At 39.0% G+C, this 19,206-nt stretch overlaps 1 protein-coding gene across 6 annotated transcripts in view; it reads right to left on the reverse strand.

The window, feature by feature from the left end:
* Positions 1–13,586, reverse strand: part of smoc1 (SPARC related modular calcium binding 1) — a 62,345-nt gene extending 48,759 nt beyond the window's left edge. For all 6 annotated transcript variants that reach the window (XM_084742445.1, XM_084742444.1, XM_084742443.1 and 3 more), the window contains exon 1: positions 13,092–13,586. In XM_084742445.1, coding sequence (XP_084598571.1) covers positions 13,092–13,193 — 102 coding nt within the window. In that variant the 5' untranslated portion in view covers positions 13,194–13,586. The remainder of the gene's footprint in view (positions 1–13,091) is intronic.
* Positions 13,587–19,206: the final 5,620 nt, after the last annotated feature.

Here is a 19,206-nt window from a genome sequence, read left to right on the forward strand (position 1 = left end):
GCCTTTTTTGAATTTTGCACGATTTTCACAGCCACAGTGGGTTCTGCTACTCACTCAGAAGGGGTAAGGAAAGACACGAGCTCACCGCTAGATGCCACTAAATCCTACACACTGGTCCTTTAAACCAGTCTGCCTGAAAAATGTGTCAGCAACAAACCAAAGAGAGTCTGCTAATATATATTCATGTTCCTCAGGGCGGCTGGAGCAATAGAAAAGTAAACCTAAGTTTCTAAAGCACAACAGCATAGTTTTCACTCTCACTATGATGCATTACATGACACATAAAAACGTTTTCATATCTCTTCATTTATTTATTTATTTATTTTCGTGCTTTTGTGCCTTTATTAGGACAGGAAAGGAAAGGAGGGAGAAAGCAGTGGCACAACGTGTAACAAAGGGCCACAGGCAGGAATCTAACCCATGAAGAAGAAAAGAAGAAAAATACCTTGAGTGTTTGGTATAGGAGGAAAAGCAACATTTCAAAGTCTACATGATTTGTACTTGAGCGGCTAAAACCCACGGCTAAAACGGCAAACCCACTCATGTGGCCCTTTGATTTAGCAATTAACAATGTTTGTAAGTATAGCTGTGGTAGCAGTTGTGGCTTGTCACGAGCTGACGATGAGCTGTGTTGTGTTTGTGTGGAAGGTTGTATAAAAAGTCAGCTCTGTTTTTGGACTGTACAACACTGTTTATGGGCTGTAAAGAGAGATATTTCAAACCTGTTGTACTTGAGGCTGATGTTGTGTTTGGAAATCACCGGCTGTAATTCTGTCACTGTTAAAACTCAAAATTACAGTACAACAGTCCGCACCCATTAAAGTTACTTAATAGTCCCGGTCAGTTTTAAAATCTCGCTGCCAGAGCTGTAAGTTCATTTCCAAACAACTGTAACTGAAACATCTTAATTACTTAATAACGAAAGGAAATGTGTGGTTCATACATTTCTAAAGAAATTTCAGCCTGCTTTGGCATCGTTTTCCAGATCAGAGTTAATCTGTGCGTCACAGGAAAAGTTCACTTTTAATTGGAGATGATTTTTCAGCGACATATTTTTGGAGTTTTCTGTACGTTCACAGAGGAGATATGGCCGCTTTGTGGCTTTTAAAACTGTCTCAGTGGGTAAACTCTGATGTCTGCAGACCAAAACACTTCCAATGTGTTAATATTCATGTGCAGAAAAAAATACTAAGGATAATTTTTCTAACTTTTCTTTTTTTCATGTAAAACTGGAGGCAGAACAATACAAATAAAGGCCGCGACATGTTTGTCATTATAGAGCGGAATTTAGCCAGTTTCTCCTGATTTTTCTCAGGATTGAAACTCTTCTTTAGTTGGAGAAGCCCACTGCAATGACAGCTCCTCTCCATTTTATTCTAACGAGGATCGACTGAATCTTTTACCCTGACTTGATATCACAAGGGATGGTTAAATCAGATCCTGAAAAATGTCTGTTCTGTTTAACTAACAGGAACATGCACATTGACACGAATGACATCACTGCTTCTAAGCAAAAAGCCTTTGCGTGCACAGATGGAGATTCATTACAAGCTGGGCTGCATCGGTGTGCGTTTGTGTGCGTGTGAGGCAGACAGAGAGGGAGCTGTGTGTGCCAGCTCCACGCTAACGTGTGATGGGCTCATTATCCCCTTTGGGAACAACAACAACAAACAATGCAACAACCCCACACATACATAAATGCATACATACATGGCCGTCTGATCCACGCCTGTGTCATTAATCAATGGGCGTTTTTGGCATTCCCTCACTGGACAACAAGTGGATTAGTCAAACGGAGGAAAAGGAGGATAAAAGTGAGCCAGCCACGGAGGTAACAAGCCAATGAAAGTTGTCCACCAAAGCCAGGGATAATTGTGTACTGTTGTATGCTTTAACGGGCCAAAGTAATCACTTTTGTCCGATAATTACCATTTAGTTTTCAGGAAATCTATAAAGCGAATGCCATCCCTCATGCTGTTTCAATTAACACGCTTTACTTAACCGTGTTATAAAAAATAAAAAAAAAAAGTAGAGAAAATAAAAAGGAATGTATGTGCCCTTCCTCTCCTCCCCCTTAATCCTTTTAAATGTCTAATTGGGTTTTGTCCTGAAAAAGAAACCTGTAATTTCAAAGTAACCCTTTAAAACCCTTAAAATACACTTCTAATATGTTGTGAACTGGCAAGCACCAAAGGAGCTGGACAGCTTTCACACAGGAGGTGCAAAGTGTGTGTGTGCCACTCACAGCAGGAGAGTGGCAAAAAGGGTTTAAAACATTAAAGTGTGCTAATCCCCTACTCCGCCATTTCTTCTAATTTGGCCTATTTGTGTAATTACTGTCATGTTTCAGTACATTAAGTTGTGGCTAAGTACTTTTTAAAGTTGACTTGTGTCAAAAACACCAAGCAGTAAAGTCAGAAAGGACAGAGACTTGAGCACCGCCGTTTGAAATAATAACCACCTGGTTTTCTTTCATCTTTCTCTCACTGAGCTGAATGTACAAGGAAATGAAGACTGCAAAGAACTGAGCTTGAAAATCTTTGTATTCAATTAATTTTTTACTTCTATAGCGCCAAATCATAACAAAGTTATCTCAGGGCACTTTTCAAATGGAGTAGGTCTAAACCGTACTCTTTATAAATCTAATTGGTTGTATTTTTATATCAAAAAACTATTATGTTTTCTTCCTGTAAAACAATGATGCATGCTTGTGTAAGGTAGAACCAACCAACTTCAATCAATAACATCATGACATCCACCAGTCAATCAATCTTGAACTTTTAGCAGCATCGAGCTAAGCTTCATTAGCGCGCTTGCCAACAACAATATGGTATGTCGGTGTATATTCTGGTGTTTGCCCGCTCAAACCTTCTTCTGTTTCCTGAAAATACCACAGCTATGGGCCCATAGCTGGTGTCCTCTGCTGGGTGATTTACAGAGTTTCTGCTAACTTAGCTACTGTTACTAGGCAACAGATCCACGCCCAGCAACCCCCTCAGCCTCTGAGACCAGTAGGGATTTCAGTACCAAGGTGATTTAGAGTTTCTTGATGGACAGATAGCTTTATTTGTTGCTAAAGGCTGACTGTAGTGTCATTTGCTAGTTAGCTTGGTTAGCCATGCAGCTAAGTTAGTTGACTCAGCCCTGGGGTGCCAGGAGCCAAAGCAAACAAGAAAACCACCTTTGTGCTGTATCGCCTGTCGTCAAAACCCCTGGCCGTGTTTACCGGAACCGCCCAATCAGACAACAGCTGCTCCTGTTGCTTGGGGGATTTATCACTAACGCAAATTCAGTGCTATTGTTAATGTGATCAGTATCCGCCACGCGTCCCTCCCTAGCTGCTTTTTACAGGAAATATGCAAAGCCAAATGGCTGTGTCATGTGGAATTTAACCGGAGTATAGAACAGTCTGTTGTTGATTCTACAGACTGAAACTCTGACAGTTATCCACGCAGCATCATAGTCTTATCATAATAGTTTTTACAATCCATGTAATTAAAACAATCAAGCATAAATGATTTTTGTCATTTATGCTTTCTTCATTTGTACCAGTCTTTTTAAATCTGAATTAACAGATTTTTGTGGTCAGTCGGGGGCAACATAAACAAGCTGTGCACACAAAACTGACATGTTATTAAACAAGAGCTGAAAGACACTAAACCACTGCATGAAGTTGAGGAGAACAGCAGAGTTGGCTGATTGTTCTCTGTGGCCTGATCGCTGTAATATTACAAATAGTCATTTGATTCATTGTTAATATAAAAATGTTGATTTTTAACAGCTCTAATGTACTGTCATGGTTATAAACTTATTGTAGATTTACTCCATCTGATAAAGAGCTGATGAAAAACAATTTCACACAATGCTTAAATCAGATTTCCTTTTTACATGATGGTCATGAGATTAAATACGAGATTAATGAAAAGGATGACTTCCTTATGCTTCTTTTGAAGTGGTGTAAAGGAATCAGAATGAAAGTGTGAGTAAGGGGGAGAGGGAGGTGTTCTTCCTTTTCGGAAATGGCTCTAAATCTGATTAACAACATTCCTTGTTTGTCACTAATGCTACATCCTGGCTGCAGAACAGTCAGCTGTCTCTGCTGTTCCCAGGAAGTGTGTGTTTCTGCGAGTGTGTGTGTGTGTACGTCCATCACGCATTACAATAGATTCCACACCACCATCGCATACTTGAGCTGAGACCACACACTCGCTCATATCAAAGGAAACGATTAAATATGTGGCAGAGCAGAGGCTAATCTGCTGAGCTAGTTTGATAGGGAAAAGGAAGTGTTTCTGCCGTCCTGATAATCTGAAGGATTACAGAGAGCCATAACTCTTTCAACAGGCAGTATTCCTCTCAAACATGAGCTGGTGCATGTCACTAACACACTGAATTTACATAAAGCAAGTTCCCATGGCGGACGAAACAATTACGTAAATGCAAACGCACCCCGTAAACCTAAACTATCAGGAGGATCTGCAGTGAAAAAGAGGCTGAGTGAAGCAGCAGTGATCCATGCGTAGAGCTCACTGGCCTGAAATCACAGCGCTGGACTTTGACTGCACTTCATTACACTGATTAGAAAGCCCCGTAATTGAGCATGAAATGCGTTTGCTGATTACGCAGCTATCAGAGGGAATCAACATATGTAAGCAATTTGATTGGTCGCTCGTGGAGTCACTCTTAAAGCCATCTGTCAGTGTCCTGTGAAATATAAGTGGAGTCTAGTATAGTCATGTCAGGCCTTGGCTTGTGAACCTGAAGTTTTCCTTTAAATAAAATCAATTTGTTGACATTTAATGGAGTTCATTGGCTATTTTTGGCTTTAAAGTTGTCATTTAATTTCTTAGCGTGCTCTATTTCCCTCAACTTGTCTCATTTATTCTAATTCAGTTATATTTCCCATATTTTCCAGAATGCCTCTTAACAACTCCCACAGAGTACTGTAGATATATATATTTTTTCCTTTCATATGATTCCCCCCTCTATGATTGTGTGACGCAGGGCAAAATGTCAGACTAACAAGACTGAAAGTCTAAAGCAACACCAGCTGTGCTGCTGTGATATTCATTGTAAAGAAAACCAAAGTTATTCCATCTAACGGCTGTTCAAATGTTTTACCCTGAACAACAAATGTCAAACTCATAGTGCCACTGTAGATAAAGTCAAAGTAAAGGTGGTGCCAATCCATGTTTTGGACATAGAGATATTTTACTGGATAAGTGAACATTTTGGCCTTAGGTGAAAAGTAAGGGTATCAGCAACATGAGCAGGCTTCATCCTCTGGGGACCTCAAATGTCTGTGCAGAATTTCAGAGCAATCTATCCAATAATTGCCAAGATATTTCAATCAATATCTGATAAAGTGAACTGACTGACTGCAGCCATGCTGCTAGATACTGTACACAACTGCGAACAATTTTTGCCAGGACACAGGATGTGCTGATCTGTCTTGCAGTCCAACATTGTGGTCCAGAGTTTGATTTCTCAACAACTACTCAGACCACCAAATATGGCATAACTGCCCCTTGTCACAAGAGGATTGTTTCCATTCAGTTATTTTATCATGACCTTTTGTCCAGCTTTGCCAATCAAATCAAAAAATGCCCCCCTGTCCAATACTTCAGTAGCCTCATTATATCAGACAATCGGAGATCTCGTCACCTACCGATCATCCAGGGATTTCTATGCTAAAAGATAGTTGCTTGGACCGCTAACAAACAAGGACACACCTTACCGAAAATAAGTGTTTTACCCCTATTCTCCTCAGCAGTAAGCACACAATGTCACCACCTCAATATGAGTGGCAGTCCTAAAGACTTTGGATGCAGGTTTTTAAAACTCCATAATTGTTTCCACCCAGTTTCAGCAACGAAAGCTGGAAAATTCTCCTCGGTTTCTGAGACTTGCAAGTTTAACAAGTGAGTGAACTCATATAAATATCATGGTCCCCAGAGGACAAATCCTGTTGCCCAATCCTTTCCTTTAGCACATTCAACCTAAATTTGCAGTTGTACGCAAGAAATATTAGTATCCAATGGAGACACTGAAATTTACTGCGCACAGTACTGACGCCCAGAGGATAAACCATTTTAATATTTTCGTCTTTAGAGCACCTGACCTTTCCTGCAATACTGACTAAAACTCACTCACAGTAGAACTTATCACTGGGAATTTTTTTGCAGTTAGACAAGAAATCGATTGTTTCTTCCTTAAGCATCATCCTTAAGCTGTATTCTACAACATGCCATCAAACTGGTACTAGATTGCTGTGAGATCTGTTCTCATTTTTCTCAGAGGATAGAAAGTTTGCCCATGATCCCCAGAGGAAGGATCCTTTTGAGTTTATGGTTCCCATCATCAATTCAGTGTTCTAAGAACAGCAAAAATCCTGCATATGTATGTTGTTGCATCTGTATTCAACCTCACACCGCCGTGCAACAAAACAACCCAAAACCACAACCTTCGTCACCAATAACCGTTTTTAGGGATTTTCCTTGAAGTTTCCTAATCAGAAACTGCTGCTGAACCAAAAGTCAGGACAAAGTTAATCTGAAAGGTTTGTATTTCATGACTTCTCCTCACAGAAGACGGTGATGCCAAACTATGACCTTATCATTTTGCCAAGAATGTTTTTCCCCATAAAGACTAAATGGAGAAATGTGCACTGCACGTCTGCGTGATTAAATTAAACGGCGCTTCTTCCATGCATCCCACTGGATTGATGGTTCAAGGGCAAACTTCTCACTCTGTCCTCCTACTGTAACTTTCTCTCCATTTCATGTCTACAAAATACTATGTACTAGGGTACAATTATCCTGACATTAAGCATCCTCACTTAATTGAACACACACATGCTCCAAGTCAAACACCACATAAACTTTTATATCTATCTGTTGATTTATTGAACTATCTTATGGTTTATTTGTTTTTTTTTTCCTATTTCTTAAATCTATCATCTATCCCTCATTTCCATCAGGGCCCCTGGATGTTTTCCGTTTGTTTGTTTGTTTGTTTGTTTGTTTGTCAGGACTACAGAAAAACTTGGTGGAAGGATGTAGCATTGGGCCAAGGAAGAACGCATGACATTTTTGGGCAGATACACAAATTATTTTTCCACTTTCGTTAAAGTTGCGAGAAAGGGCATTTGGACCTGCTGGAGGTCTGTGCTCACTGAGTGACCTTCTAGTTTATAAATACATTTGGTCTTTCCGGCCACAACTATTATATCCAATGATTGAAAGTAAGTAATTACACCGCTATGTAAGAATATATGCTATGTTGCCATGATAAAATCAGGAGAAGATCCCTTTTTAAGTTTGAACTTCTTTTCTCTCATACAGTGATCTGTAAGACAGCCTTCTTATTAAGGCAAGATGCTTTGTTGGTTGTGGGTGTTGTCACATTGACTATTTGGCATGTAGCTTAGAATATTCTCACTTTTAGCCCTTCCTATATCTAAATTGTTCTGGAGAGCTCCCATTTGAACAGCTGCCCCGAGTACTGACAAACACATTCCCAGCACATTGCAGGAATGGTTAGGATTCCTTAAAAGTCCAGTCCATTTGTTGCATTTCCTCATCATTGTTTTATTTTTGCTGCTCTCCAGTCTGTTGGCTGCAGAGTGACACTGCTGAGCCGACGTGCTTATAAGCTGCTACGTAGGCTACAGCACAGTTTGATACAAATACTAAATCTCCGGTCTACTTGTATCCACCATCCAACAGCCACTTCCAATACTCCAATACCAATACTTCCAAAGAAAAACCACAACTTTGGATACTTCTGCAGTTCAAGACATGCAGTCTATTTTTTGTTATTCCATCCATTGTTTTGTTATTTACTTTGGTGCCTCATCTGCTTTATCTTCTGTTCCGGATTTCTTTCATTTCCCCGAACGCTCTGTGGCATAACAGAACATGTTGCTTTTACTTGTTTCTGTCGAGAGTCAGGGAAAATAAAAGCGATGCAGGTTTTTCCAGTTGAGGATATCAGCAATGACTCTTAATATCTGTAATGTTAGAGCACTAACTTTGATCTTTAAATCTTCCCCGTACTTTGAACAAAACAAATGCTTAGAAGGCTGGTTTATTATTAGTATTATTATTTAGTATTATTAGTATTATTAGTATCATTATTATAAGTTGTCAGGTTGATCAAACATCCACCACACTGACCCCTACAACTGTACCTGGCATCTGTAGATCAGTTTTAAAGTAACGTTACCACTAAACGTATAAGAATTTTTTTTTTTAACTGGTTATGAAATAGTCTCAAATTAATGCTAATGCCTCTATATGTCCTACATGAATAAATGAGACCATCAGTGAAAAAGACTTATTTATTTTTTATTCTTAATGCTTGCTAGCAGGTATAATTCTTCTAAAAATCAGATGACGCAAGCCTGTGTTTACATTTTCTCAGGCAAAGTTTCAATGAGTTGCATGTTAGCCAGTTTAAAATAAATAGATTTTTTCTTTTAATATGTTTGAAGTTTTATATTGTGGTAATGGCAGTTGAAACACTACTGCTTCTGTCCACAGGGGCCTCCAAAATCAACACAAATATGAAAGTTTCTTGTAGCCGCTTTCAGTACATGCCGGTTGTAATGTTAGCACATTGCCGAGGCTAGCTTGGTTTAGCCAAGTTAGCCTTGGTTTTGACAAATAAGGATCTGCTTTTACCCCATAACTGTTTGGCAAGGAACGTACTCAGGTGTGCCCAAACTCTGTGTAACACCACTATCACTTTCTCCTCCGTATCACATGATTTCTCCACATCAGTGAAAATGAAGAGCCCATAAATAACCGCAATCAAATTCCTTTTAATAGCTGCTGTTTTCATATTAGTTTCTTTCTCACTTAAAAAAAAAGGTCCAGTTCCTGAACTCCATTCCTTTGTGCACTGTAAGCATAATTAAGAGCTATTAGTTGACCATACAACAATCACACACTGGCACCTGCAGCTATACGTTGCCTGCATCAACATATGCAGACCATTCACACCTGCGCCGTGGCTGTGATCTACCTCACACCAATAAAAAGGCTTTCCTGCTTTTGAACCAAAGTTCTGCTTTCCCAAGCTGCAAGGTATGCAGTCTTGGCTGCTCCGGCGCTCGGGCAGGCCTGTTTTTGTTTGTTTTTCGATGAGTTTACGAGTCTTCACTGATGCCGTCACCAAAGTATGCAGGTCGACTGCTCATCCCATCCTGTCCCTGGCGCTCAACAGGTTGATTTGATGAAGGGGGATTAAGGTTAGATGGGTAAGAGTGGATGGCATCCTCGTTTGTTAGCCCTAATTTCTGAACACGTGCCCCCCCTGGGAAACAGATTTCTTAGTTTCTTGGTGCCTGGCCACCACCTGCCTCGTTAGACAGATCATTCCTGGTGCTAAGAACCTGAAAACCTGCAAAATATCTTGTTGCAGTCATTACAACCTGTAATTAGATGTGAACCTTAATTCTCACTGACTGTAAAAAAGGATAATTTTACACAAAGTGACATCATAATGGTGGTTTTCACATTTTGTTGTTCTTTCCCTGCATCATTATTGCCTTAGTGAATTAAACTTAGGAGTTAAAAGTATGGTTCAGATTATTTGAAGTGGGGTTGTATGAGGTGCATATTGACATGGAGTGTATTAATTACAGTAGATGGAGGTCAGCGTGACCCCAGTTTGGAGAAGCAGAGAGGATCTTGCTGTCAGTTTGTCTTTCTGACGGGAAACCACTATTATATAATCCAAAAATCACTTCCAACCAAACTCCTTAGGTGAAATCAGTCATTTTACCACACAGACCACAGGAGTTTCTGGTCTGCTGCTACTTTGATTGTTTAATTTGTTTTGGTTATTGTGTGACTTCAGAGTTTTAAAAGGGTTAGTTTTGGTCTCACAGTAACACAGAATAACTAACAAATCGAGGCAGCAGTAGATCAGTAACTCCTGTGTTCTGCAAGGTGAAATTACTGATTTTGTCTGTGGAGTTTGGTTGGTTCGGAGAGAGCGATATTTGGCTTTTATAACTGCAGTTTCCAATAAGAAAAGGCCTCATCGTCTGAGTGGAGCTGCCCTCCCTCTTTCGAATGAGCGGATTGCTTAACAATAAAGGAGGCATCAAAGTTTCACACTTTCACGAATAAGGAGTCAGTGGGCGAGACAGACCTGCACGAACAAGGCAAAAAGTCTAAAGCTTTGTTAGTGTTCCAATTACTTGTATTCCCCAGTTGCGAGAAATGTTGACTTGTGCACTTATTGCATCATAGAGCCTCCGGGGAAATGAGAACAGAGCAGCAAAGTTAGCTCATTCACCCCTGATATCAACGTGGAAAGTGGGGGTGTGAATTCTGGTATTACGGCAGCTGTGAGCAATGTTAAAAGTATCTACTGTGGTGCGAGTGGGGGGTGTGCAGAAGGCCGAGTGTGACTATTCCTCCTCGGTGCCGGATCGAAGCCAGCAGGAGGACGAAGTGGATGCGGAGAGAGTGTTTAATTTTGTGGATTAAGTTGATAGAGATGCTGTGATTGCCCACCAAGTGTTGGACAAGTTTTCAGCCTTTTATTCCTCCTCTGCAGCAAAACCTTTGTCTCTGAAGGGTCAGCTGCTCGAGGACTAAGCAGCAGCCTTGTTTTCAAATTGACATCACCCTGTATTTTGGAGTTTATCCAGTGTGGTTTTGAAAGGGTTTCCTAAGGCTGAGGCCGATAGAGTTTCTCAGCCTGAATCCGTTAGCTAAAGCTAGAAAAGGAAAAAAAGAAGAACAGCACCTTGGTTTGATTGGACTTTTCTGTGACTAATGAGGCATCTCAGCTTTCCAAACTTCCTAGCACTTGTTGTACTATCCTATATGGTTAACCACAGATTTGCCACAAAATAAATACAACAAACACCAAACTTGAATTACTGTAAAACCGCACGCTCCACTTTGGCCAGTAGAAAAACAATCGAGTAAGCAACAAAGAAGTCATTACGCAAAGTATAAAATCACTGTGACTTTTTCCATCTTGACCACAGTGTCTTGTACAGGGGGGGATTCAATGATGTTGTGAAATAGCTCCAATATGTGAGTACTGGGTCCCCCCTCCCTCTGACCACAAATATTACACTGCATCTGTGAAACAATGCTGTTCCCCATCACTCACTTCCCTCTCTGACTGGACAGTGCTGTGGGTATTTGTGAAAATGCTTCAGCAAGAGGGGGGAACAAATATAGCAGTGTGTGTGTGTGAGAGAGAGAGACATGAGAGAGAGCTGCCCTAGAAAAGTAGAAGGGATAAGAGCAGGGATGCTGTGATGAGGGAAATGCAGGTTTAACTCTAGTGAGTGCTCAGAGATCACAGAATAACATTTGTTCATGAAAACAGCGAGTTGACTGCAGAATCATGAGTTACATTTTCCTGACAACATGAACACTAACTGTATTTGGGTGGTTTTGAGCATTGCTAACACACCTGGCTCATAATTACAGCCATCAACAGCCAAAAATGTATTTTCCTTTAAGTGTAAGGTAGCTTATTACCCAGTAACCCACAGTGCCTAGTAGAGCTCCAGAATAAATACAATATAGGCCTTTAAAAGCCCATGAAAGTTAATTGGTTGCAGTTTGTGGACTCAGGAAAAACAAAACGCTGCCTCAGAGCAGAGGTTCCCAAACTTTTTCATGTCAAGGACCCCCACAGTAGATGCACATTAGACCGTGGATGCCAGAAGAGCTGAAATCAGAGAATTTGACCATCAATTGCTAATTGAAATAGTTCGTTATTAATTTAATATCTGACAGCTAATCAATTAATCAAGTAATCATTTGCAGCTCTAAACTAACATTACAGCATCTTCCCTTTTTGTTCAAACTTCCAAAAACTGTCATAAAGTTAAAATATTTGATCCTTCCTTTCATTGCCCCTGGATATTATGGCCGACCTTCTTTATGTTTCATCCTCACAACATGTTATTTTTAAATCCTTGAGTTAATTTTGGAAAGTCCTTGAATTTGATGCCAGCTGTTGACTTTATTGATTACTTTATAGCAGGGGTTTCCAAAACTTTCATGTCAAGGGAGGGGAGAGAGGATTTTGTCTTAAGGATTTTGTCCTCTGAGTAATATTCATAAAAGATTTTAAACATAATAGTCTTCATAGTCAACCAATGATCAAACTGGGATCACTATAAATTACAATCAATCAATTCTTCCCTTGTTCCACCTTGCAAAAACCGTGATGGAAGCCCACGCAATGAACCAAGCAGCAGGATTTCTTTACTTGACAAGATAATCAGTAATAAATGACATATCACCCTGACAACATGTTACTTTTGAGTTCTTGAGTCTCAGTTTGACAAGTCCTTCAATTTGACATCAATTGTTGACTTTATTGATTACTTTATAGCAGGGGTTCCCAAACTTTTTCATGTCAAGGACCCCTACAATAGAATACAATGGATGCCCAATTTTAAAGGATTTCATCTTCTTTCTGTTATTTGTTTTATTTTTAGGTTTGAAGTTAAGTCTTCATAATCAATCAATGATCACTAACTATAAATCACTGTAAATTAAAATGGCCAAACCTATTTCTTCCCTTGTTGTTCCAGCTTCAAAAAAGGTGATAAAAGTTTTGCCTTTACTCTGGACCCCCTACAATCCACTCAAGGACATCCTGTTGGTCCCTGGACCTCGGTTTGGAAACCACTGCTCTGCCAGACTCAAAATGACCAATTTAAGTAAAATCACCTGGCAGTTATGAATACTCTCATGAACTGTATAACTCAGCTCAGCACTTAATTTTCAATAGTAAACTGTTTTTACCATATTCACGTGTTTATAGGGTTCAGTGAGTTTATTTATGGTGGAAGTTAAATGCGTAAATTACGCGCAGTTTTGGCACAGCATTATTTGGCACGCTATTTTTGCCATGTCACCTTTCACACGTTGCTTGCATTCAAGTGGAAGTTAAATGCGTAAATTACGCGCAGTTTTGGCACAGCATTATTTGGCACGCTATTTTTGCCATGTCACCTTTCACACGTTGTTTGCATTCAACCCAAGTATTCAACAGTATGTAAAAAACCGAGCAGACACATGGGTCAGGTAGGAACTCACCCGTGAGCCAGGCTTCTGTGCAGACACTTGCGGCAGGTAACAGAGAAACAGAGGCGCCAAAAAGTGAGAAAAGATGAAAAGAAGAAAACTTGACAATAACATAATTGATGGTCGGTGGGCGCAGAGCGGAGCAGACAGCGGCAGGTAGACTCTGTGTGCGTGCGTGTGTGTGTGTGTGTGTGTGTGTGCGTGCGTGTGCGTGTGCGTGCGTGTGTGTGTGTGTGTGTGTGTGTGTGTGTGTGTGTGCGTGTGTGTGTGTGTGTGTGTCCGGGTGTCACACTGATGATCAACAGGTCCAAACCGTGAACAAAATAACACGCTCCAGAGACACTTCTTTCCTTTTAAGTTATTTTCCTCTTTGTCTACTTCTTCTCCAGTAACTATTCACATAGTGCCACGCGTGGGTTGATGATGAGAAATCATGACTCTGCGGTGACCATGGTGACTGGTTTTTATCCACTGCTCGCGGGAGGATCAGCTGTTCATCGCGGCTTCCACAGGTTGAGTCGCGCTTGTATCCATTGCAACTTCATTTAAAAGCAAAGGAGGGAGAAGCGGCGCTGACTGACGCTCGGACTGCCCAATGAGCGGCGAGGGATGGCGTTTTAAAGGCCACGCCCACCTCTTAACTGGTCCAAGATGAACTCTCCACAAGAGGAGAGAAAGCTGCTGTGGTCAGTTGGACTGAGCAGCTGCAGGGACACTCAGTGTATTATCATCAGTCTTTGAGAGCAGGACAATGGCAGAGCAATTGTGAAGTCAAATTTTAGGTTCTCATCCCCATTCAGAGACACATAATGCTCTATAACAGCCGAGTATCCTGCTGCCGTGACATTTAGCCTGTGTACTTGGCTTACAATGGAAAACATCTATTGAGTAAAGTCAATGGCTGTCACAGGCACTGCAGGGGGTCAGCCTGTGTTTGCAGATTTGGCTGTGTGTGTGTGTGTGTGTGTGTGTGTGTGTGTGTGTGTGTGTGTGTGTGTGTGTGTGTGTGTTGGAAGGATGAGGGCTCAGTGGTTGATTGGCCAAAAACAGCTGTGTCTGTCACTTAATCCCTAATTATTTTTCATTACTTAACTGATTTTTAAGAGTAAACCTTATTTTCACTATAAAGAAAAAAGCAAAATCCTTAAAAGGCCCATACAGGTTTCAGTCTAAACACTTTATTACAACAGAAAAAAGACTATTATGTCTCAAAAGTAGGGCTGAACAATTTGTTAAAAATATAAAATTATTTTGACTGATGCTAGTAATACAGGGAATGATAATTTTTACATCATTATTCTCATTTTCGTTGATAAGATCTAAATATGACATGTAGGCCAGGATCGTTCTGCAGGATGACAATTTTTAATGTAAATCTGTATTTTCACACATCTTGCCTTTAACAACTATTGCACCTTTGTGTTTTGAAAATTACAGCAGAATTTTGATTAATTTCCCAACTCTGCTTGAGAGTTAAAATAGCTTTATTGGTAGTAAATAATAATAATGATGATAAATTCATGCTTTATAGCGTATGCTAAATGTGTAAATGTATTTGCTCTATAAAAAAGAGTAGCACTGAGTGACAAGTCTGAAATAAATATTTTATTATTAATAGGATTTGTTTCTCTTTTTGACAATTTCAGTGTGGACAGTATGTATGTATGTATGTGTGTATGTATGTCAAAAATGTATGTATGTATGTATGTCAAAAATGTATGTATTTATGTATGTATGTGAAAAATGTATGTATGTATGTGAAAAGTGTATGTATGTATGTGAAAAATGTATGTATATCAGAAATGTATGTGAAAAATGTATGTATGTATGTATGTATGTATGTATGTATGTATGTATGTATGTGAAAAATGTATGTATGTATGCATGTATGTATATGTCAAAAATGTATGTGAAAAATGTATGTATGTGAAAAAGGTATGTATGTATGTATGTATGTATGTATGTGAAAAATGTATGTATGTATGTGAAAAAGGTATGTATGTATGTATATGTGAAAAATGTATGCATGTATTTGAAAAATGTATGTATGTATGTATGTGAAAATGTATGTATGTATGTGAAAAGTGTATGTATGTATGGTTGCATGTGAAAAATGTATGTATGTATGTATGTGAAAAATGTATGTATGTATGGTTGCATGTGAAAAATGTATGTATGTATGGTTGCATGTGAAAAATGTATGTATGTATGTATGTATGTGAAAAATGTATGTATATATGTATGTATGTATGTATATCAAAAGTGTATGTATCTATGTGAAAAATGCATGTACGTATGTATGTATGTATGTATGTATGTATGTATGTATGTATGTATGTATGTATGTATGTGAAAAGTGTATATATGTATGCATGTATGTATGTCAAAAATTTATGTATGTTTGTGAAAAATGTATGTATGTATGCATGTATGTATATGTCAAAAATGTATGTATGTGTGTGAAAAATGTATGTATGTATGTATGTGAAAAATGTTTGTATGTATGGTTGCATGTCAAAAATGTATGTGTGTGTGTATGTATGTATGTATGTATGTATGCATGCATATCAAAAATGTATGTATGTATGTATCTATGTATCTATGTATGTGAAAAATGTATATATGTATGCATGTATGTATGTGAAATATGTATGTATGTAGGTGAAAAATGTATGTATGTATGTATGTATGTATGCATGTATATGTGAAAAATGTATGTATGTATGTATGTATGTATGTATGTATGTATGAAAAAAATGTATGTCTATATGTATGTATGTCAAAAATGTATGTATGTATGTATGTATGTATGGCCAGTCCATCACCTTTACCCTCAGCTTCTTTAGCAAGGCAGTGGTCGTCTTGGAGGTGTGTTTGGGGTCATAAACATGTTGGAATACTGCCCTGCGGCCCAGTTTCCAAAGGGAGGAGATCATGCTCTGCTTCAGTATGTCACAGTACATGTTGGCATTCATGGTTCCCTCCATGAACTGTAGCTCCCCAGTGCCGGCAGCACTCATGCAGCCCCAGACCATGACACTACCACCACTATGCTTGACTGTAGGAAAGACACACTTGTCTTTGTACTCCTCACCTGGTTGCCACCACACATGCTTGACACCATCTTAAGCAAATAAGTTTATCTTGGTCTCATCAGACCACAGAACATGGTTCCAGTAATCCATGTCCTTAGTCTGCTTGTTTTTAGGAAACTGTTTGTGGGCTTTCATGTGCATCATCTTTAGAGGAGGCTTCCTTCTGGGACGACGGCCATGCAGACCAATATGATGCATTGTGCGGCATATGGTCTGAGCACTGACAGGCTGACCCCCCATCCCTTCAACCTCTGCAGCAATGCTGGCAGAACTCATATGACAACCTCTGGATATGATGCTGAGCACGTGCACTCATCTTCTTTGGTCGACCATGGCGAGGCCTGTTCTGAGTGGAACCTGTCCTATTAAATCACTGTATGGTCTTGGCCACTGTGCTGCAGCTCAGTTTCAGGGTGTTGGCAATTTTTTTATAGCCTAGGCCATCTTTATGTAGAGCAACAATTCTTTTTTTCAGATCCTCAGAGAGTTCTTTGCCATGAGGTGCCATGTTGAACTTACAGTGACCAGTATGAGAGAGTGTGAGTGCGATAACACCAAATTTAACACACCTGCTCCCCATTCACACCTGAGACCTTACAACACTAACGAGTCAAATGACACTGGGGAGGGAAAATGGCTAATTGGGCCCAATTCTGACATTTTCACCTCGGGGTGTACTCACTTTTGTTGCCAGTGGTTTAGATATTAATGGCTGTGTGTTGAGTTATTTTGAGGGGACAGTAAATTTACACTGTTATACAAGCTGTACACTGACTACTTTACATTGTATCAAAGTGTAATTTCTTCAGTGTTGTCCCATGAAAAGATATAATTAAATATTTGCAGAAATGTGAGGAGTGTACTCACTTTTGTGAGATACTGTATGTATGTATGTATGTATGTATGTGAAAAAAGTATGTATGTATGCATGTATGTATATGTGAAAAATGTATGTATGTATGTATGTACATGTATGTATGTATGTATGTATGTATGTATTATATGAAAAAATATGTATCTATGTATGTGAAAAATGTATGTATATGTATGTGAAAAATGTATGTATATGTATGTGAAAAATGTATGTATGTATATATGTATGTGAAAAATGTATGTATGTATGTATGAAAAATGTATGTATGTATGTATGTATGTATGTATGTATGTGAAAAATGTATGTATATGTATGTGAAAAATGTATGTATGTATATATGTATGTGAAAAATGTATGTATGTATGTATGAAAAATGTATGTATGTATGTATGTATGTATGTATGTATGTGAAAAATGTATGTATATGTATGTGAAAAATGTATGTATGTATGTATGCATGTATGTATGTATGTCAAAAATGTATGTATGTATGGCAAGGCAATTTTATTTATATAGCACCATTCATACACAAGGCAATTCAAGATGCTTTACAGAACTTGAAAATGCATTAAAATAAAAACATTAAAGGAACGTTAAAATTGCGTTTGAGATAATTAAAAACAAAAGCTAAAAGCAGGACAATAAATAGTTTAAAACATTACAGAAAATGCATTTAAAGAGCAAACATAAAACAAAAGCAACAGCAGACATATATACAAACAATAGCTGCAGATTATCCTAAAAATATATGACGTATCCACTTCACTGGTAAGCTGCAGTAAACAGTAATGTTTTAAGCCCTGATTTAAATATTCTATATAAATATTCTGGAAGTTTGTTCCACAGGTGGGGAGCATAGAAACTAAAGGCTGCTTCACCTTGTTTGGTTCTGATCCTGGGAACACTGAGTAAACCTGTTCCAGATGATCTGAGGGGTCTTAGTGCTTCATAACATACAAGCAAATCAGAGAGGTATTTAAGCCCGAGACCATTTAGTGCTTTATAGACAAGTAACAAGATTTTAAAGTCCATCCTTTGACACACAGGAAGCCAGTGCACTGATTTAAGCACTGTGTTGTGCACTGTGTTCCACTCTCTTGGTGTTGGTGAGGACTCTGGCAGCAGCGTTCTGGATGAGCTGCAGTTGTCTGGTTGATTTTTTACTCAGACCTGTGAAGACACCCTTACAATAGTCCAGCCTGCTGAAAATGAAAGCATGAACAAGTTTTTCTGTATGTTCTCCAGACAGAAATTTTTGCTATGTTTTTAAGGTGGTAGTAGGCTGATTTAGTAATTGTCCCTATGTGACTGTTGAAATTTAGGTCTGAGTCCAGAATGACACCAAGATTTCTGGCTTGTTTTTTAGGTTTTAGTATCATGTATTCAAGATGAGCACTCACTTTTGATCTTTGTTCTTTAGGGCCAAAAACAACTATCTCAGTTTTGTCTGTGTTTAGTTGTAGGAAATTCTGGCATATCCACGTACTGATTTCATCAATGGGGCGGCAGCAAGAAGGTCCTGAGTTCGATCCCCCAGCTCCCCGGCTGGTTCAGGGCGTTTCTGTGCGGAGTTTGCATGTTCTCCCTGTGTCCGCGTGGGTTCTCTCCGGGTTCTCTGGCTTCCTCCCACAGTCCAAAGACATGCATGCTAGGTTAATTGGTGACTCAAAATTGCCCGTAGGTGTGAATGTGAGTGTGGGTGGTTGTCTATGTGTCAGCCCTGCGATGAACTGGCGACTTGTCCAGGGTGAACCCCGCCTCTCGCCCAATGTCAGCTGGGATAGGCTCCAGCAGCCTGTGACCCTTACGGAATAAGCGGTTACAGAAAATGAATGAATGAATGAATGATTTCATCAATGCACTTATGTATGTATGTAAAAAATGTATGTATGTATATATGCATGTATGTATATGTCAGAAATGTATATATGTATGTATGTATGTATGTATGAAAACTGTATGTATGTATGTCAAAAATGTATGTATGTATGTATATATGCATGTATGTATATGTCAGAAATGTATGTATGTATGTATGTATGTATATATATGTATGTATATATGTATGTGAAAAATTATGTATGTATGTATGTATAGGAAAAATGGATGTATGTGAAAATTGTATGTATGTATGCATGTATGCATGAATGTATATATG

Source organism: Lutjanus erythropterus, chromosome 18 (genome assembly GCF_056507025.1).
Source record: "Lutjanus erythropterus isolate fLutEry1 chromosome 18, fLutEry1.hap2, whole genome shotgun sequence".
NCBI classification, from domain to species: domain Eukaryota; kingdom Metazoa; phylum Chordata; class Actinopteri; order Lutjaniformes; family Lutjanidae; genus Lutjanus; species Lutjanus erythropterus.